Raw genomic sequence first — 20,478 nt, forward strand, 5'->3', positions numbered from 1 at the left:
TTATTGTTTTTTTTTTTAATTGTAAGACATAAAATGTTAGACAATTCTAGGAACTATAGACAACTTTTCAGAGAAGTTACCAATACTTTTTTTTGTTTTTGACAAAGTTCACTCTTGTCATTCTTTTATTTGCACAAAATGTTGAATCACCATTTGCACACAAGTTTTGTTTGAACTTGTGAGGAACTGAATTTTAATTTCAAACCACCAAGGTTAGGATGTCTTTTATTTCATCATTAATCTTGATGATTTTAGTCAATTCAATTGTTTGGGATTAAAACATACTAATTATTATTGTCATTAGCATTTGTGATTCAGTCACAAAAACAATTGCAATTGAAGAATTCTCTTGTAGTTGAAAAAAGTGAGCACATATACTAAAAGAACAATAGGCAAGATAAAATATGTAAATGAAACAACAATATAAGTGTGTGTGAGAGAGAGCCCATAGAATTTGAATACTATTAAGACTTGAGTTGGTTTGAACTGACTTATTCTAAACTCTTTTAAAAGTAAATTTTCTAGTGTTAGATAAAATAAAATAAAATAAAAATACTAATAAACACTTGTTTTAGAGTTAAAAATAACAAAAATAAGTCAAAAGTTAATCCAACCATGCTCAAATCATATATTTGAGCAATTTAAATTCATTAAGAGATGTTATAAGATTTGAACATCAGATCTCATTAAATACAAACAAATAAGTTTTAAGTAGGTATTTAAACCTAACAAATGTGATATTCAAATGTATGGAATCAAGAATGATTTTTTTTTCATACTTTATGAGATTCACAAATCACGACTGTCCAATATTACAATTAATTGATAATTGATGAATATGCACTCCAATGAATGGTTAAGATTTAAAATATTAATCAAATGGATAATTGGCTCTTCCACTTTGATAAATATTTTATTTTATTGTACTTTCTATATTTATTTGTCGTAAAAAATAATAAAATAAAATTAAGGAAAAAAAAAAACAACTCTTATTTCTCTTTTCCATTTCTCATTTTTGTCTTTCTCTTTTGCACAATCGGTTGGTCGCATCTGCATATGAAATTCCAGATTAGCCCTCAACCATGCCGGCTTCAGCATCATCGGCGCCGCCCCCTCCGACTCACAGCCGTCGTGAGGATCTGATCGGACGGTTGAGCTCTTCCTCCGCCGAAGCAAAACTCAAAGCTCTCCGTGACCTTAAGAATCAGATCATCGGTAACCGTACGAAAAAGCTTTGTTTTCTCAAACTTGGCGCCGTTCCGTCTGTTACCTCCATACTCTCTTCCTCCTCCGCCACCGCGGCCGCTGCTGCAGCTGGTTCTGTTTGTTCCGGTAATGACGTGGAACTCAACGATTCGCTGATTCTTCAATCCGCTGCTGCTATTGGTAGCTTCGCTTGTGGCTTTGATGATGGTGTTAAAGCCGTCCTTGATGCCGGTGCATTTCCTCTTCTTCTTCGCCTTATTTCTTATCCTAATGATAAGGTAATTTCAAATTTTGACATCTTTTGTTTTGGCTCCATTATAATGAATGTCTAAATTAATTAAAAAATTTTACTTGCTTAATTTCTTCTGTTTGTCTGCTATCTCTGTACCCAGAATAGGTCAGAAAAGGTTGTTTTAGTGTAGCTATTAGTTTGTAGTACGGGTTAAATCCTAATTTCAAATTTTCAAGAGTTTTGTTTTGGTGTTTACAAATAATTTAATGCAAATTATACTGGGCAAAAAGTTTCAAGTTACTTGATTAACTTATATATATTATGTTAGTGCTGGTGGAAGAAAAATACTGAAGTAATGTTTGAAAGTTAGTTTGATAGGGAAAAACATTACATCCAAATTTACAAATTGGAACGGAAGAGGATTACTGTGTAACAATCTTTGTTTCTGGTTTGCTTATTTCATCCATTTTCTCAACTTGCTAAATCCTTAAAACAAGTGAAATATCCGTTAGGGTGAAACTAGTGAATCGTAGTAACATACTTTTTTTTTTTTTTGAGTAGGTAACGATTTGTATTATAAACCAGTACTTATGTAGTACTGAAAGCCCCTTTACAAAAACGTATGAAAATCTAGGAACAAAAACAGCAAGCCTAGCATGATTCTAATACTTCTAGGATTGCTTCTGCATCTACAGGGGAACTCTTTGTACACCAAAAACATAATAATAGAATACAATATGTTTTGATCATTTGTAGGGATCTGCTTCTATCCTCAAAGCTTCTAGCATTCCTTTCTCTCCAAATGGTCCACCAGATGCATGCTGGAATTGTCCTCCAATAACTTCTGTTCTTTGCCTCAATTCCTGCTTCCTCCCAACTTGAGAGAGTGTCAACAATCTTGCTAGGCATTGTCCATTGAATGCCTCTGAGATTGATGAAAATCTTCCACAATTGATCAGTGATTTTGCAATGTAAGAACAAATGCTTAACTGTCTCAGCTGCCTCCCCACATAAACAACGTGTCACAAGAATGTTGTTTCGTTTCCTCAGATTCTCATGTGTTAGTACTGCCTCGTTTGCTAGCAGCCAAGTGAAGCATGCCACCTTGGTGGAATTTTGGTTTTTCAGATTTGTCTCCAAGGCCAATTGAGGGTTAGAGGAGCCCTGTTCATGACCTTGTAACCTGAGCTCACTTTGTATCTTCCTTTGTTGTGCTCTGTCCACCATAGGCAGTCCTCCCCTTCCTTCAAACCTTGAAATGATTCCAACCTTTTAATGAATTCAACTAATCTACAAACTTCCCACTCATTTAAATTCCTTCTGAGAGATAGATCCCAACCTTGGGGTGACCACATTTCAGCCACTGTTCTGTTTTTTGAAACTGAAATTTGGCGTTGGGGATGGTGGGGGAATCAAACTCTCACCAACAAGGTGAAAGTTCAGATAGCCAGCCAACTAGCCAACTGAGCTACTAACACTCCCCTAGTAACAGGCTTATGTCTTAATTTGATGATTTTGGGCTCCCTTTAGTCCTTGAAATGTGTTGGTAAAAATCTGAGTTTTATAAATGATTATTTGCTGAATACATGTGCGGCCCCTTAAATTTGTCCAATTTTTTTTTTCCGTTTAGGCACTCAAACTTAGCCTTGTTCAATTGAACAGCTGAACTCAAGTCTATTTGTGTAAATTAGACATGATGTGCTGATGAAGAGTGTACTGCCCACCCTTAGCGCGTTAAGCCTTGAGAATGGCTAATTCCCTTTTTTACTTTCCTTTTTATGGTTTCTTTCAAATTTCTCCTTCTTCCCCACTCTTTCCTGCCACTACCTCCGCTATTTTCCACCACCATCCACCTCCTCCTCCCACCACCCTTCCCTCTTCCCTGTCTATTAGTATCTTTCGCCAAAAAAACTTCCTTCCTTGACAAACCCATTTTTTTTTCATGTTCAGATTCAAACCCCACGGTTGTTGGTAAAATAACCTCTAGGAAAAAATGGCAACCCAAATCTGATTCCCGTTTCGAAACTATATAACCTTTTCCGTTTTAAAAGACAAAAAGGTGGGTGCTAAGCTTGGTTAGGGTCCAAGATAGATTTTGTCCCAGAGAAGGTAAAAGTTATGAAATTTAATGATATTTGGACCCTTTTTCCTGGAACATTAATCACAGCTGTGTTATATGGCAAATTTGAGGAATAGTGTCTTGTTCATGTCTTGCATTAGAGAGATCAGGACTTCTAAAAGTTTGGTGACTAGAGCAGTGCCAGAGAGTAGAACTGAATTAGAAGAAGACTCCTTCTAAATCAAATTTGAGTTGCTGGAAAAAGATTATGTTGCCAGAAAATTTATGGTGAGTAAACCAGATCCAACATCGATTCTTTATTTTAACGCTTGTCAGCAAAGAGAGAGATTGTGGGAAGAACAATAAACAGTATTGTTGAAGAAGAAAAAGAAACAAGGAAGAAGAAGGAAAAATGTGCACTTACTTTGTCTTGTCTCTCTTTTCCTTTATTTATTTATCGTTTTTTAATTTATTTTTTTATGACCGTGGAGTCTGACCCAACTTTCGCGCACCTCGACTAATTCCACGGGATACCTGCCACCTCCCACTAGCAACAAGTACCAGGTAACTTTGTCCACCAAGGCTAGGACAAATGGCAAGAATCACCTAATGTTTTTTGTCTCCACTTGGAATTGAACATGAGAGCTCATGGTTCTCAACCACTTCATTGACCACTAGGCTACCACTAAGCCACACCCTTGGGGTCTCTCTTCCTTTATTTTTTATTGACTTGTTTCGTTGCTTTACTTGTATATTGCCACTTAACTTGCGCGTCAACTACACAGATTTAAACTTTGCTGATGATTGAGTGATATGTGTCTAATTGCATAGATCAAGTGTTCAATAGGTCATAGCCTCATAACCTCATAGCCTCTGTTGAGGTGTCTAAATGAAAAATCTTGACAAGTTTAAGGGGCTGCCTATGTATTCAGCCTTATTTGAACTTGGATTTACTCAGTTGTTGTGAACTTGCGATTATATTTTGGATTGTTATTTCTGAATGCAATCTCCATCTCAGTCACAAGTTTATATTGACCTTCTGCCAATGAGAAAAATGGTTACCTATTTCACCATTAATTGAATTTTGATTGACTTGCCTGTTTTTGAACTTTCTTTAGTACCTTCCAAATATGTTTAAGTTTCTTGCCCCTCATTTACTTTTTAGAATTGTTATGTTAATTTGTTCTAATACCTGATCATTTTAGAAAAAAACTGTTCTAATGTCAAATTTTTATGCCTGTTCCATAGGCTGTTATTTATTCTATGCTTGTAAACTGACATGGGAAGGGAAGGGAAAATAGATGGAAGAGAAGTGTTTCCTTTTGTTTTTCTTTTTGTTGTTGTCAGAAACAAGGAAAAGAAAATTTGTTTGACCTTTCTTTTTCTTTTATCTAAATTTGTGAGCCGGGCATGAAAAATGTTCCACCCATTCTTGTCGAGTCAATCTTCCTGGAGAAGACTTGAAAAGGATTTCCTGAGTATAGTTGAGAATGAGATCAATGTGAAGATCCAATGCTGAAACCACATTCTTTGTAAACGAATCTCCCACATTCACACAGCACCAGAGTCCTAGAGAATCAAACATTTTTAGAATTTCCTTATTTTTTTCTTCCTTTTAGTAATGCTAGTATGATATTTATAAACAAAAACTCAGAGACAAAATGAAATGGAATTGCCGTCCGTACGTAGACAAGGTGGATAGTTAGTTACACACTTGTAATGTACTCAATTTATGATATAAATGATGCCCTTGTACATCTTTTGAATAATTTTTGAATTACTCATTTTGAAATTGAAGAACTTTACTTTTTCGAAAAATTGGTAACATTTCTATCTGGAAACATTTCTTCCAAAATATTTTCAAGCAAAGCAAGGTAAAAAAAGGAGTTAGTGGGTGAAAAAAATGGGAGAGTGATTAGTGGGACCATCAAGGCAGTTGAAAAAGTTCCTCGAGGAACTCAACTGCTTGTAGAAGTTGAAGTATTTGTTGACTTTGACGTTCAAATATCATAACTGGGGAATTTTGTTCCTTAAGATAATCGTCTTTGACAAGTAAGTGAAATAGATTTCCTTATTATTTTTTAGGAGCTGAACTGAAAATTTATGATTGAACAAGTTACGAATTTGATAATTTACCCAATCAAATAGAATTGCAACAAAATATTGGCACTTCATATTTTTTCTTCTTCTCTCCCCTTTCTTGATTTTAAAACTACCTATGTAGGAAGTGCGCTGGTGCCTCAGTGAGGAGGTGCGAGAGGCTGGTTGTAGTGGGTACACAGAAGGGTAGAGGTAGGTTTGAAAAAATATTGGAGAGAGGTGATTAAACATGACATGGGGCATCTTCATATTACTGAGGACATGACATGACTCTAGATAGGAAGGAGTGAAGGTCGTATATTAGGGACGAAGGCCAGTAGGGATAAAGTGTTGTCTTGCTTTGCGAAGGTTTATGCTTGTTAGTGCTTGTCGTAGTACTAATCATACCATTGTAGTTCTTGCCATATGTTGTTTATTTGTGTTTCGATTAACACACTATTTTGCTGTTGTTATTGTTTCTTTCTTGTTGACTTTACCATGCTTTTCTTATTACTGCTATGTCTTCATCGTTATTTTCTTTTACTTGGGTTTGATGCGCTTGAGCCGAGGCTCTTTTGGATTAGCCTCTCACCTCCACGAGGTAGTGGTAAGGTCTGCGTACACTCTACCCTCTCCAGACCCCACTTTGTGAGATTTCACCGGGTATGTTGTTGTTGTATGTAGGAAATCAGTTTGCAATAAGTTAAAAGTAATTTTGGGGAGAGCAGATCAACTAGGTGTTTTACTGCTCTTTCAGATGATCACGAGGCTGAACCTTTTGACTGATATGTCCCAAAATCATTGTTTAGGAGTATATCTCATCATTGCTATTATCTCTGATTATTTAACTGTGATCTAATGCAGGTAGTCGGAGCAGCTGCTCGTTCCCTTAAGTTCATTTATCAATCGAAGTTAGCCCCAAGGTATGATTTTCTGCAGGGGAACAATATGGAATTTATCCAGTCGTTACTGAATAGTGAAAATGAGAATGTGACTGGACTTGGTGCAAGTATCATTACACATTCTTGCTGGACAAGTATGGAGCAGAAGGCATTAAGTGATGCCGGAATTATTAAAAAGCTCACTTGTATGCTTGGAGGGTCTGTAACTCAAAAAGATGCTAGTTTGGAGTCTCTAGCCACTATCCTGAAGGGAAATCCTGAAGTCATATCAAAGTTCACCGAACCTGAAAATGGAGGAGCATTGGGTACTGTTACTGAATTGACCAAGGATAAAAATGCCCGGACAAGATTGCTTGCTTGCATATGCTTGATTGTCATAAAGAATTCTGCTCCTTCTTGCCTTCAAGATTTACGAATCAAAACAAAATTGATACTAATTCTACTTGAGCTACTTGATGATGATCAAGTTGGAGACGAAGCTCCTTTTGCCTTGTCTAGTTTAATTGCAGAAAAGGAGGATCTGCAAGTATTAGCATTCGAGGCAAATGTTATCGATAAACTTGTCAACCACCTGCGGAAAGCTCCAGTATTGTCGAGACGTTTGGAGGGAATACTTATTGCATTGGCTAACATGTGTTCAAGACTGGAACGCTGCAGGGATCGGCTTTTGTCATTAGAGGTCAGTTGCTTTATCATGTATAAACGCTTTTGTTGTGTTTATTGTCATTGTGTGGCTGTAAGGCTGCAAGCAAACAATTTAATTCAGGTATCTGCACTTGGACCTTGTTTGCCTGGTTTCCAACTTCATAGATAAAGAAAGTAATGTAGGTTAATCCATTGAGCTGCATCCGAACACCATGCAAACTGGAATTTCTTAGAATCTGCTTAGATTAACAATTACAGTTCTTAAAGTACCAAACTAATCGAAGCTTTGAGTGCTAATGATGGTAGGTTCAGTTGTAATGAATATGTTAATTCTATCTCTCATAAAAGCAAGCGCATAACTTACATTTTATCTTTGTTTTAATTAGAGCTGCAATTGAATCAAATATTAGTTGGATCCTGGCTGTTTCTGCTCCTTTCAGATTATTGAACTTGAATTGAGTGTGGGATAGATTTGAGCTCAAATTGTATGTGTGAATTCAATTTGAACTCGGTTCAAATTATATGGTAGGTTTGAGCTTGGCTCATAACAGAAGCTCAATTCGTTAGTCTTGTATAAATTATAAAGTATTCCACTATTCCTTGTAAATGGCTAAAGATAAATGATGATCCCAGATTTGGTACAAGGGAGGACAATGAACAAGTGTTTTGAGATGAAAAAAGCTCAAAGAAGCAACTGTACACACGTCATTAAAGTGAAGCACATATTCTAAAAAATAACTAAAGAATCAACACACAAAATAAGTATTCATGCCATTAAAGATTATTCAGTTACCCTTATCTAAAAATATTCGTACCATTAAATAACCACTTTCTTGACTTACAAGTTGAGTAAACATGATCTAAGGATAGAGTCATGACAAACAAAGGTCAGTAATATATTTTTGTAGTAAAAGGAGGTCAAAAGGGAATATATGCTCTAAACCAATGTTTTTAATAGCGAACGGCGCAAAGAAGTGATAAGGTTAATGGGCTTGAAGCAAAAAGTGAGAAGTGAAGTGTACAGTTATGAAGCATCAAATGCCTACAAATTTAATACAATTAAAGTTCAGTTGCAGCGTAAATAACTAATTTTAGCATCCTATAAACAATAACACCGATATCAAAATAACTCTTCAAAGTTGAGATTCAGAATAATGACTTATTTTCGTTGGAATCACTCTGTGTATCATTGTTTGAAGCACAAACTTCTCTAAAGCGCATGGTTTCACTTTGAAGCGATAACCCTTCGCTTAGTCGCTTCCAAAGGATTTTAATGACATTGCTCAAAACTCAAGTCATAAAACAACAAATAAAATAGGAATGCAGTCCTCTTCCTCTTTTTTTTTTTCTTGAATCTGGTAACTTTGTATTCCTCGGCATTAAAGGCTATGCTGGCCACCTCCAAAAGTATTAATGACATAAAAAAAATAAAAAAAATGAAACCGGAATACTTACAGAGCTCCTATGAAATCCTCTAGTTGGGAATAAACAAGCTGGAGGTCTAGGGTGAGAAACTTGAAGACTCATAATCAATGTCCACTAATGAAATGGCTTTGGAGGCTAGCCTCCAATGAACAAGCTTTGTGGAAGGAGGTGATTGATGCAAAATATGAAATGGAAAATCACTGGTCAACTAACATGGTGACCAACACTTATGGAACCAGCCTTTGGAGAACCATAAGGAATCTCTGGCCAAAACTTAGAGGGAACTGCAGAATCAAAATTGGAAATGGTGTGAAGGTCTCATTTTGGGAAGATAGTTGGGTGGAACAAGGTCCTTTAAAAACACTTTTCCCTGATGTGTTCATCCTCAACCAACATCAGAGGGCTACTGCGGCGGAGGTTTGGTCAAACCAAGGATGAAATCTGAGCTTTAGAATACCTTTTAATGATTGGGAAATCCAGAGAGTAGTAGAATTCTACAGAACTCTGGAACAATTCAGGGGAGGAAATACTGTCCAAGACTGTTTGGAATGGCAAGATCACAAGCAAGGAAGATTCAATGTCAAGGGGACTTACAAGAAGTTCAACCTTTTTTTTTTTGAAACTAGTAACTTTGTATTCCTCAGCATTAAGGGCTATGCTATGCTGGCCACCTCCAAAAGTGTTAGATACATAGAAGCAACAACAAAAAAAGAAAACAGGACTACTTATAAGGCTCCTATGAAATCCACTAGTTGAATTTCAACCCTTTCAATAACTAGATTAATGGGTGGCCCTAGAAACTGATCCGGAAAACCAAAATTCCCTATAGAGTGTCTTGTGTTACTTGGCTACTTGCTAAGCAGGCTGTTTTGACTCAGGAAATTCTCATGAAGGGGTGCCCCCAAGGCCTAACTCGATTGGCAAAAGGTGGAGGATTTGTGGCTTAGGTCCCAGGTTCAAGCCTTATCCACCGAGTTTAGAAGGCTGTGATTGGTCCAAAGGCCGGGCCACAGATGAATTTCTTGGTTATCAAAAAAAAAAAAGTCTCATGAAGGGGTATCCAATTGAGCCCTAGATGTTTCCTATGTGGGGTAAAGGCTGAGAATGCGATTCACCTGTTTCTTCACTGTAGGATCACCAACCTGCTGTGGGACCTCTTCATTAATACAAAAGGACTGAATTGGGTGATGCCAAGGAGAGTAACTCAAACCCTGAAGATCTGGAGTAGTTATGCCAACATCTCTGGACATAGGGTGATGGAAAATCATCCCTGCTTGTATTTGGTGGTCAACATGGAAAGAAAGGAACCTTAGATGTTTTCAGAACAAGAGTAACACTATCCAGAAGATGAAGATGACCTGTCTTGTGTTGTTTCATTTTTGGTGTAAACAGGAGTATGTGGATGATCTAGAATCAGTTGTGAATGTCTTAGGATCCCTGTAATTTTGTCATAGGATTGAAGATCTCATGTACTCTCTTTAATTTGTAATTAGGAATCTGTAACAGGCTATGGCAGGTTTTGATTTTTTGGAAATAGAAATACAAATTGTTACTGTCTAAAAAAAAATAAAAAATCCACTAGTTGAATTTCTTCCGTATTCATTTCTTTACACCAAAAACCTAAGTGGTAATTACTTTCCACTTAATCTTCACTATAGTGCTTTCTTTCCCTTAAAAAGTTCTCTGATTTCTCTCCTTCCATATGATCCACCAGATGTTACTGTTCTCCATCACCTATTCTGGCTCTTGCTACCTCCCCTTCTAGCCCAACAACTTAGTAGGTTTGTAGTATGTTCTGGCATAATCTAATTGAGGCTAGCTAAATTGGTGAATAGAGCCCATGCTTGTGTTGTTACTTTGCAGTGGAGGAAAAGGTGATTGTTGGTTTCTAGAGCTTCTTTGCAAAGATAACATCTTGAGGCAATAATTCTTCCCCTCTTTTGAAGTGCATCATGTGTCAGGCAAGTTGTCCTGGTTACCAACCAAGTGAAGAACTTCACCTTAGTAGGGGCTACACTTTTCCAGATAGCACTCCCTGGCCCTGATTTTTCCGTGCAGTTGTGGCTAGGTCCCTTTTATACATTCTATTCACAGAGAATTGACCATCAGAATGATGCCTCCATAGCAAAATATCTGTTTCCAGATTTTGCCAAGGAAGTCTCCAATAAATCCTCTTCCTCTTCAAGATTGATAAAATCATATCCATCAACCTCTTATAATTATCTTCATCGTTTTCCCCATTTCATCTTCTTTATCTACCAGTTCTTTTATTTGAGCTTAGATTTTCGCACAAATCATACAAGTCCTTATCAACTTCACTTGCCTCAGTAACTTCACATCAAGTCAAAGCATATCTTTGTCATCAGGTATGGGACTGGAATTCACTAGTACCACGCATGGTGGAGAACTAGACTGTGCTGCTGCAGATGGCACATGCACAGGATCAGTGTGTCCAAATGAATTCAGTTGGGGTTACTAGATATTTTTTTTGTTATGAAAAAGAGTAGCAGACACACATTTTGGAGAACCTCGTAGTTCTTTAAAAGGCAGAACACTTGGAAGATATTTGATACTTTGCTTAGTTGTGTTAAATTGAAGTATGTCGTTCTAGAATTGTGTCATAAATGAGTATTAACTATGAAGGCCTTTCTGTTTGTGAAGCTTTTAGTGTTGTGGAGGTCATGCACCAAATTTTTTTATATTTACTTCTTCTGTACGCAGGCTATGAAGTTTGTAACTGATGCCCTGAGTCAGGATAGTGGTGAAGTGCGTGCTGCAGCATGTGTTTGTTTGAAAAACGTTTCTCGCTCAGTGAAGGTTTGTGACGTTCATAATAGCCTCAGTTAATTCTTAATATTGGCTATTCGTGCAATGATCTTGGCTGACAAACTACTTCTCAGAATCTTAGTGCAGGTCTATTTATGAACGAGAGTTTTGTTGCTCCCTTGGTGCAGCTTTTATTTGATGATTTGACCTTTGTCCAGGTAATTTTTTGTTTTTTTTTTTTGCTTGTGCTCTCCTGGGAACCTGTATTTGCAACTTTGGCACCATAGCTGATGCTAGACTGATGGCTTTCATGCCCTGTATGTTGTTGAGCATTATCCTCATAGAAGTTGTGTTTAGTGGTTTGAACTCGTATATTTGTGTTAGGCTGCGCTGGGCGTTGGTAAAATGAAGCTTAGTAGATCCTGACCTTTTCACAACAATACCAATGATGCTAAACTGTTAATTTTAGTGACTAATAGGTCATACAAATTAGTTGGGATAAGGTTTGGTAGTTGAGGTCTTGTGTTCTTCAAGAATTCTTTTTAGTTTGATTAAAGATTTGTATATCATTATAGGGTTAAGTGTGAGATTTATAGAATATCTAGTTTTAGAGAACCCCTGATTTGTCCGGAGTATTGGAATGAAACTACCCAAATGGAGCGGAGTGAATATAAAAAGTTTATATAGTTTTGGACCAGCTAATTGGGGACTAAGTGTGTGTGTATTTTGTAGTATTAGAACATTGACACTCCACCCTCTGAGCCTTGCTTGCAGTGTTGGAAGATAAGAGGCAAAACAGTTTTGCTTCCTCTTTTATAATCCAGTTAACATAGGGATGCTACTTGTGAGCAAGATAAGCAACTCAGAATCAGTTCAGGAAGTTCTCTCAGGCACAATGACAACACATTTAGAAGTGATGTTTTGAAGCAATTAAGTTGCAACTTTGCCATTGGCTAAGCTGAAGTGTGCTCATTAAAACTTTGTTGAGCGTTGTCAATTGTAATCATGTATGCTTTAGAGAATCTATGAAAGGAATGTTAACTGAGATTATAATAAGATGTTACATACATGCACCTTTTTCATTCTTGTTGTTTCAACAGGTTCAAGTAGATACTGCATCTCATGACTTGAAAATATCTGTTGCGTTTGTGGTCCTAATTTGTCTTAGGTTGAGTGATGGAGGATTCATAATATGTTCCTTAATCCTTTATTACCAGGTTTCTGCTCTCGATGCCATCAGCAACATAGTGGTTGATTTCTTGGCACATAAGACAATGTTTATGAAATGTGGAGGTGTGAAGCAGCTCGTTCAGCTTTCGAAGTCAATGGATGCAACTATTAGGGTAAAAGCCGTGTGTGCTTTAAGGAATCTAACATTCCTTGTGAGTGACAAGTGTAAAGAGGAAATTCTATCAGAGCTCACACAGTTGACCTTAAGAAGCCTGATTTGTGGTAATTTTTCTGATATTATATGTTGCCTGGAATGTAATGGTTATACAGAGATGTGTCCATTTGAGGTTAACACTTTTGTGCTGCAGATCCTGAGGCTTGTGTTCAAGAGCAAGCTTTAGCTTTGGTTTGTAATCTTGTTGATGGGCCTCTAGATTCTATCCAGCATGTCTTTACTGAGGACGCTCTTCTGCTGCATGCTGTTGGACAGCAACTGCGAAGTGCTTCAAATGCCGAAGTCCTTATTCAGGTAAAGACTATTGTTCATTTGTAAATTGTGGATGTCTCAGTCGTAAAATGGATTCTTAACGATTAGAAGTACAACAGGTCCTACTCAACCTTCTGAGACTCTTCTGGTCATTCTGCTGGATTTTCATGATTGTTTAGGCTGATGATGAACTGTTAAGGATTTGATATTTGTGTTAATACTTTGTGAGGCAGATATTAATTGTGTATGTACTATCTAGTTGTGACTGTGGTACAGGCAAAAGTGTCTGCTCCTTGTGTAGTATAAAATGAATATAGTATCAGTAGTGGTGGAGGTTATATCTTTTAGGTGGTTAAACACTGTGTGCTGATTTTTATTCGCAGTGAGCAAAAATTATGCTAATGTGCATGTATCATATATGGGAGCATTCAAATATTTTATTGCCTTAATAGGCCAAGAATTTAAGATAGTCATGCTGCTAAAAATCAGTTGTTCAAGTGCAGATGTGTGTTTGCTGGAGAAATTTTGTAAATCATGGTTGAGGTTGACCCAATTTTGAAATTAGCAATAATTGCATCAAGTTATAGCTTAACGTTGATTTGGCTTTCACGCACCTTGGCATGTATCTCTTGATTCTATATTATAATCTCTGCCATTAATTGCTGACAAATCCTCTATGGTTGAATCGGCATGATTATAAGATACATCTAGAAAAGTGATAATGTGGAAAGTAGTCACTAAAAGTAGAAATAAATTGCTTATTCTGTGCGTGAGAATGAACTTCACAGATGTACTTTCTTCTTGAAAGAAGATGATTAGACATTTCAAGCAATAAATGTTTTATTGCACATATTGCATACAGCAGGTTACATTGCTAGTTTTCTTATTCGATAAGCTCCATTTCTAGTTTTCTTTATCAATAGATTACATACTGATACTTAGAGAATAATGTCCAAGTAATTATGGGTTTTGAAAATCTCTCTAGGGTATGTACGTCTTTACCAATGTTGCATCTGGAAATGAGGTGCACAAGGAAGCCGTTATGCAAGAGCTCTTTCCACCGTTAGCTAATGAATGTGAATCAATTATGTCCAAGTTTTTACATAGTGATGATAGCCGGTTACGTACAGCAGCAGTTTGGGCTCTAGTAAACCTTACTTTTCCAAGCAGTTCTGGTGCATTTGGCCGAGTGATGAAACTACGGAATGCTGGCATAGTTTCCCAGTTGAAAAATATGGTCAATGATCCTTGCCTTGATGTAAAGGTCAATGCAATTATTTTGGATTAAATTATGTTCAGATTATTTCTTTGCTTGTCAATTAAAACTTTGTTCGATCCCTTTGTGCAGCTTAGAGCGAGGACGGCTCTGGGGCAATCAATTACTTCTGGTGATGGTTCTACATGACTATTATATTTTTATCCTTAATTCAGTGGTTGGTGAGAGATTCTGGTGCAGAATGTTGCTTGTGGGCATCAACATGTTTTATATAATGCCATGTCTGCAACCTTTGGGACCAAGGAGAACATGGTATGCATTCATCAAGGTCTATGATGACTTAATTTATGATTTCTCAATCGTAGGGACATCAATATAACTCAATGAATACACATAAATTTCTGATTTTTCATACTCTCTCTGTCCCAATTAGTTATATGATGCACTTCCTTTTTAGACAGTCTCAAAAAGAATGACACATTTCCTTATTTGGCAAATAGTTAATAACACTATCCACAATTTACCCATGTTAGGTCCACTTTTTTGACAAAAAGTCCTCAAGGTGTACTCTTCTTTAAGGGTTGATTTGGAACATTGCAAAGTCTTCCGTATTTCTTAAACTCCGTGTGCAGTCAAACTACATCACATAAAATGGGACAAAGAGTGCTATACATACTTCATGGGGCTTTATAGTTATGTAAATCACGTGATTAAAGCTTTTAGAAAGCCTTTTTTTTTTTGTCGTCGATAAGTTCTCCCTCAGTGCCCTCCTTTCTTCTTTGGCAAAGTTGTAAAGAAGCTTTTGAACTCTATTTAAATCTCTCCTGATCATGAAAAAGTTTATCACTAGTGACACCAATTTTTACTATTGCTCAACATTTCTAGAAGAAAGCCGTGTTAAATCATCAATGCGAGGCTCCAGTCCATAGTCCCCCTTGAATTTGAGTTGGAAACAGAATGAGGGGTGGGGGGCCTTGACCATGGCAGAGTTCTCAAGGGTAAAATTCGTAAATGGACACTTTCCCATGAAATTAGAAAATAGACACTGTCCTGGAGTTTCAACTTCTACAAGTGAAACTGGAGTCACTTGTGAACGTTGGAACTCCAGGATAATGGCTATTTTCCAGAAACATGGCCAAAAAGTGTCCAGCTGGAGCTATTTCTTCTGAAGGCATAAAGGACCCCCCCCCCCTCCCCCTCGCCCCTCCCTTTCGCGTCTTTTCTCTCTTTTTTGTCTATGAAGGGGTGGGATAGTGCAGGAGATGGCGGTATTTGTCCTTATTTCTAAGGTTGAACTGTCAAGTCAAAACATCTTTGTGTTTCCTTTTTTGAGGTATAGAATGACTTAGAACTATTGCAGAGCATTTGTGGAATGAAAGGTAGGCTGGCAACACAAAATAAGACTTAGAAGTGCTGGTTCAATAACTTGTGTCCTGAATAAGCATCTTGCACCAGTTTTAGGAGTTAAAGCGTGAACAATTTGAAACTGCCGCTAACTCTACCATAATTTCTTTCATAATTCACTCTAGGAGGTATTATACTGTTTGATTTTATCTTAATAGCACCTTGTTTTTAGCCTTTTCAGTTTCAAATATCACCTTCTTTGAAATAAGCTTATACCAATCTTAGAGAAAATTTTCCAAATTATCTTTTTCACCTCCCCATTGCCTATTGGGTGATCTACCTCCCTCCTATCTCCCCTCTCGAATCAGGAGAAGATGATGAAGTCCCTAGTGTCATTTTTTGTGTTGTTTTTTTTTTTGTTTCAAGTAGTCACGAGAAGGGAAGGAGCCCACGCTGCTCCACAGTCTTTTTCCCGTATGTCTTTCCTTATTTCTTGTGCAATCTTTTTATGTTTTTAATCCGTTGTTCTTTGTGTAATCTTTAGATTCAATCTACCAGAAAGTGACCAAAGATGGGCCAAGTTTTGCTTATGCTTCAACCCCACTTCTTCTTGCAGGTTTAAGCTTTAATTCCAGCATTTTTCAAATTCAAGGCTTTTGCTTTGCTTGTGTGGCCTAGCCGGTCATATTCAACTGCATCATTCTGTACCCCAGCCGCAATTTTGTATATTTTTTGTCCTAGTTATAAATATAATATTGTCTGTGATTGTCGCACCTGTTATTCTGTATTTCTCCCACTATTGGGGGTGTTAGCAGGGATAATTAATGAGAAGGCATTATCGTCCTTTGTCTCTCTTTATCTTGAGGGGGTTTAGTTTAGTATTTAGGTAACCATGAAATACCTGCCACTGGTAATTTTACCTGTTTTGCTGAGAAACTTTTTGTCCCTCGTCCGTCTCAGTTAATATCTATATACAGAATGTTGGAGAATATTTTCTTTGACTTGTCATTAACACAAGGTAAGGCCAAATATATCTTGTACATCTGCTGTTGACTTGAAAATTCGATTCGAGTTCATGTTTTTTTTCTTCACATGTGTGTGGTCTTACTGATTTAGAAACTTGATGCATTGGAAAGATTAGTGTAAAGTGATAGTGACTAGTTGATGTGGCTATTATTATTGCTCTTTACTCAGCAATCAGTGTAAAGAGAACTCTGAAAAAGCCTCTTGATGGCTTGGAAGGTAAGAATTTGTTAATAAAGATTTCTAATGTTGAAGAAGACGGCGGAAAAAGAAGTGGTGTTAAAGGATAATGAAATGTAGGAGATAGCAGATGATGTCCTTTTAACCCTTTCATTCTTTTGCTGCTTCTTCAACTTATCCATGTCTGTTACTGGGTCGTCTTCTTCTTCGCGTAAATGCTCAATACCAGTACTAAATTTTGTTTATGTTAAACCTATCGCGAATGGATTCAACTAATGTGATAGATGGAACTATTTTTTGAAGTTATTCGAATAATGGGTTTTGTTCCAAGTACTATGATCATCAAACTCGATATTGGGAAGGGATGGTAACAAAATGTCAATCCGATAATAAAATTGAAGGAACATAACCGTTCTTATCTTATTGTGTTAATATATGCTACACAAAATCATGCTTGGGAGTTGGGAATAATATTTTGATTGAAAGAACTTCCATTGATTTTATTTTCCTTGATCTCCATTTGTTTCTTTGAGAGAAGAGAATTATTAGTTTCGTTCGTAAACTATTGACAACTTTTAAAACATCTATTTACATGACTAATTGAGCTGAATTATAATCCTCTCATGCCGTACACAAAAGAACATGTTATTCATTCATGTACATATGGTTTTTTTTGTTGATGTAGCATACACATAAATACATATACAATAGGCCAAACACATGTACAATCCCTTAAACTTGTCCTGAAATTCAATTTTAACACTCCAACTCAACCTTGTTTCATTTTAACCCTTCAACTCCAATTTTTTTGTTCCATTTTAACACAAAATGCTGACTTGGCATATGGTTGTCATCTCACTTTTAACAGGCGCGTGATGATCCCATTAGCCTTAATATTTGGCATTTTATCTATTTATTTCCTCTATCTCTTCTTCTTTCTTATTTTCTATCTATTTTATTTGGCCATTTTATTTTATTTTGTTTTATTTTAATTTTTTACTTATTGCATTATGGATGGAAATACTTTAAATGAGTCGAACTTGAATGGTAGTGACATTTCATTTGTGAAATAAGCTAGGTTTAAGTGTACGATTATGTAGAATTTTATGTACCTATTATTAAACAAACGAAACTGATTTTTCTATGTGACAGAACTAGGTGTCAATCTTTTTTTTCATAAACACACGCCTAAGCTGCTACAACAGACATTTTCACCACATCAATTAATAACTTAGTTTGTAAAGATCATTGCAGCACAAAACTACTAAAAAAACTCATTCTTCAATCAAACACCACAAGTATAGCCATAAAAAACACTAGCTAACCGCACCTAAAATGAATCCCAATTGAATTCAAAATTTCAGAACAATTTCAACACCACCAGACATTATAAGTTCAGCAAAAAAGCCTGAGCTAACACTGAAAATTAGTTAAGAAAGGCTATACAAATTCACTTAAAGTTGCACATAATAAAACAATCAAATACCAAAAAGTTCAGCCATTCTATTTGCCAAAATACCAAAATAAGAGTGAATTCAAAAAATTCCAATTAGCTCTAAATAGTTACATCAAAATAAGAGTGAGATTTGAAGTTCAAGTTAACTCTAAATATTTACACCAAAATATGAGTGAGCTATTTGAAGTTCAAGTTAGCTCTAAATAGTTCCACAAAAACAAGAGTGACAGCCATTAGATTTGCAAAATATACACTACATATTGTTTCCATTCCCCTGAAATATTGAAGATGTGCTTGGTTGAGTAGAAGACTCCAAGTTCCTTCTTGTTCTCAACTGTTGAAGCTGAGAAGTTGACCATGCATTTTTGCCTTTCCATTTGAGACCATAAGGTTTAAATCCAAGTTCTATATTTGTTGGTGATGCATCTTTAAAAGTTCCAGGTGATATCACTCTCTCAGATGTAGTTATACCAGGCTGTAAAGTGGCAAATCACTCACTTTAATTAGTATAAATTAAGAATTTTATTTACAACTTTTAAGCAAAAGAATTATAATGACTATTGTATTAATTGAATAAAGATTCTCTCGATAACTTACATTCAAGACTGTTCTTCCACTTTGAATATCTGTGTAAATTCCAAAACCAGTGGAGTACTTTGGCTTTTTAGTTCTTGTTGTTGGTTGAGTGCTTCCATTATTTGTTGGTTGATCATTGTCTCTTCCCCTTCCTCTTCCAGTAGCATTTGTTGCAAAATATCCTCTTCCCCTTCCTCTTCCTCTTCCTCTTCCTCTTCCAGTAGATTGACTTTGGCTACTTCTTTTCACAGCAGATGTGTCAGTACACATTGAAGGTGGATTCATATTCTGAGAATCTCTATTTGGAGGTGGTGCCATTGGTTGAGCTGGTCGACTTGATTGACTAGAAGTAGCTTCAATCTAATAAATAAGAACACAATCAACTACGTTCAAATAAATCCAAAAAGATGAATGCAAAGTAATTTCTAAAACTGATAATTGAATATAAAGTAACAATTACCACTGATTTACATGCAGATTTGTTGTGGCCCAATTGATGACATCTTGAACAAGTCATCTTCACCCCTTTCTTTGACAACTTGCCATATTTTTTTCTTGGCTCATCCTTTTGTTTTCTCCTGCATCTTCCAGGTCTTCCTGGCATAGGTTTTACTTCAGGAGGTTCAATAGAAGGATTGTTGGATTCAGGCCACATTTTCATGTTAGGAATAGGTTGTATGGAGTATTGGTAAGCCTTCGGGAATACTTCATGTCTGTACCAACTTTCAATTTCATTCTCAGGTTCTTGATCTAAGTGATAGAAGGCACATACAACATGAGGACATGGAATTCCTCTCAACTGCCAACTTCTGCAAGTACAAGTCCTTCTTACTTGGTCAACAATAAACCTAGTATCACCCTCACTAATCTCAAATTCAGAATCTCCATTCCATAATAATTTACACCTCTTAGAGATATCTTTATTTTCTTCTAAAATTAACCTTGCCATTGGAGAAACATTTGTTACCCAAGTATTAGCAAATCTCCTCATATCGACATGCCTATTCATAATTTTGTGTCTGATTTCCTCCAACGTAGTAATAATTGACTTATGTCTGGGGCCGACTATCCAAGAATTAAAGGTTTCAGACATGTTGTTTTCAACAATATCACATTTAGAAGATGTAGAAAAAAAAGCCTTGCACCAAAATTCTTTATTGTATAATAATAGCTCTCCATATATACCTTCATTAGGTTTTGCAAGTTTTGAAAGTTCATCCTTCAACTTCACTTCATATGAAGCCTTAGCACATCGCCAAAACTGCTTCCTTCTTTCTTCTCCTTTCCAATTTATGGACCAATTAGACCATATGTGTCTAGCACACCTTCTGTGTTTTGCATTAGGTAAAAGCTCTTGAATAGTTGGAATAAGACCCTACAAAATATGAAAATTAGAAACTTTCACAAACAATATAAAATAGAAAAAAAATCTGAGTTGTAAATATAAATGATTAAAGAGAGAATACCTTTTGACAATTTGAATTATTGTTAAGCCCACACCATTTCCCAACTCCAAATCTGAAATCAAATATTCAATGAACCAAGTCCAAGAATGTTTAGTCTCTTGATCAACAACAGCCCATGCTATGGAAAACATATGGTTGTTCCCACTCCTACCAACGGCTACCGGTAATTCCCCTTTACATAATCCCTTCAAGAAGCATCTATCAAGACCAATTATTTTCCTACATCCTTCTAACCAACCATACACA

At 36.4% G+C, this 20,478-nt stretch overlaps 2 protein-coding genes across 2 annotated transcripts; one reads left to right on the forward strand and one right to left on the reverse strand.

Moving 5' to 3' along the window:
* The first annotated feature begins 996 nt into the window (after nt 1–996).
* LOC125844058 (uncharacterized) lies at nt 997–16,382 on the forward strand. The gene is made up of 9 exons (XM_049523291.1): nt 997–1,484; nt 6,441–7,157; nt 11,270–11,365; nt 11,449–11,532; nt 12,532–12,766; nt 12,853–13,013; nt 13,957–14,235; nt 14,320–14,499; nt 16,148–16,382. The coding sequence occupies exons 1-8, from the start codon at nt 1,083–1,085 to the stop codon at nt 14,374–14,376; spliced, it is 2,031 nt and encodes a 676-aa protein (XP_049379248.1). The 5' UTR covers nt 997–1,082; the 3' UTR covers nt 14,377–14,499; nt 16,148–16,382.
* A 1,975-nt stretch (nt 16,383–18,357) lies between these two features.
* On the reverse strand, nt 18,358–19,620 carry LOC125844071 (uncharacterized). The gene is made up of 3 exons (XM_049523312.1): nt 19,227–19,620; nt 18,788–19,126; nt 18,358–18,665 (listed from the first exon to the last, which is right to left on the reverse strand). The coding sequence occupies exons 1-3, from the start codon at nt 19,425–19,427 to the stop codon at nt 18,444–18,446; spliced, it is 762 nt and encodes a 253-aa protein (XP_049379269.1). The 5' UTR covers nt 19,428–19,620; the 3' UTR covers nt 18,358–18,443.
* Nucleotides 19,621–20,478: the final 858 nt, after the last annotated feature.

This window comes from Solanum stenotomum, chromosome 11 (assembly GCF_019186545.1).
Source record: "Solanum stenotomum isolate F172 chromosome 11, ASM1918654v1, whole genome shotgun sequence".
Taxonomy (NCBI): domain Eukaryota; kingdom Viridiplantae; phylum Streptophyta; class Magnoliopsida; order Solanales; family Solanaceae; genus Solanum; species Solanum stenotomum.

Excerpts from the sequence above, each read along its gene's own strand:
- LOC125844058 (XM_049523291.1), top strand. The coding sequence starts at position 1,083 with ATGCCGGCTTCAGCATCATCGGCGCCGCCCCCTCCGACTCACAGCCGT. Across the intron at positions 11,533-12,531 it reads ATGATTTGACCTTTGTCCAG|GTTTCTGCTCTCGATGCCAT; the intron begins GTAATTTTTTGT and ends CTTTATTACCAG. Across the intron at positions 14,236-14,319 it reads ATCCTTGCCTTGATGTAAAG|CTTAGAGCGAGGACGGCTCT; the intron begins GTCAATGCAATT and ends CCCTTTGTGCAG.
- LOC125844071 (XM_049523312.1), bottom strand. The coding sequence starts at position 19,427 with ATGAAAATGTGGCCTGAATCCAACAATCCTTCTATTGAACCTCCTGAA. Across the intron at positions 19,127-19,226 it reads AATCTGCATGTAAATCAGTG|ATTGAAGCTACTTCTAGTCA; the intron begins GTAATTGTTACT and ends CTTATTTATTAG. Across the intron at positions 18,666-18,787 it reads GTGGAAGAACAGTCTTGAAT|CCTGGTATAACTACATCTGA; the intron begins GTAAGTTATCGA and ends GCCACTTTACAG.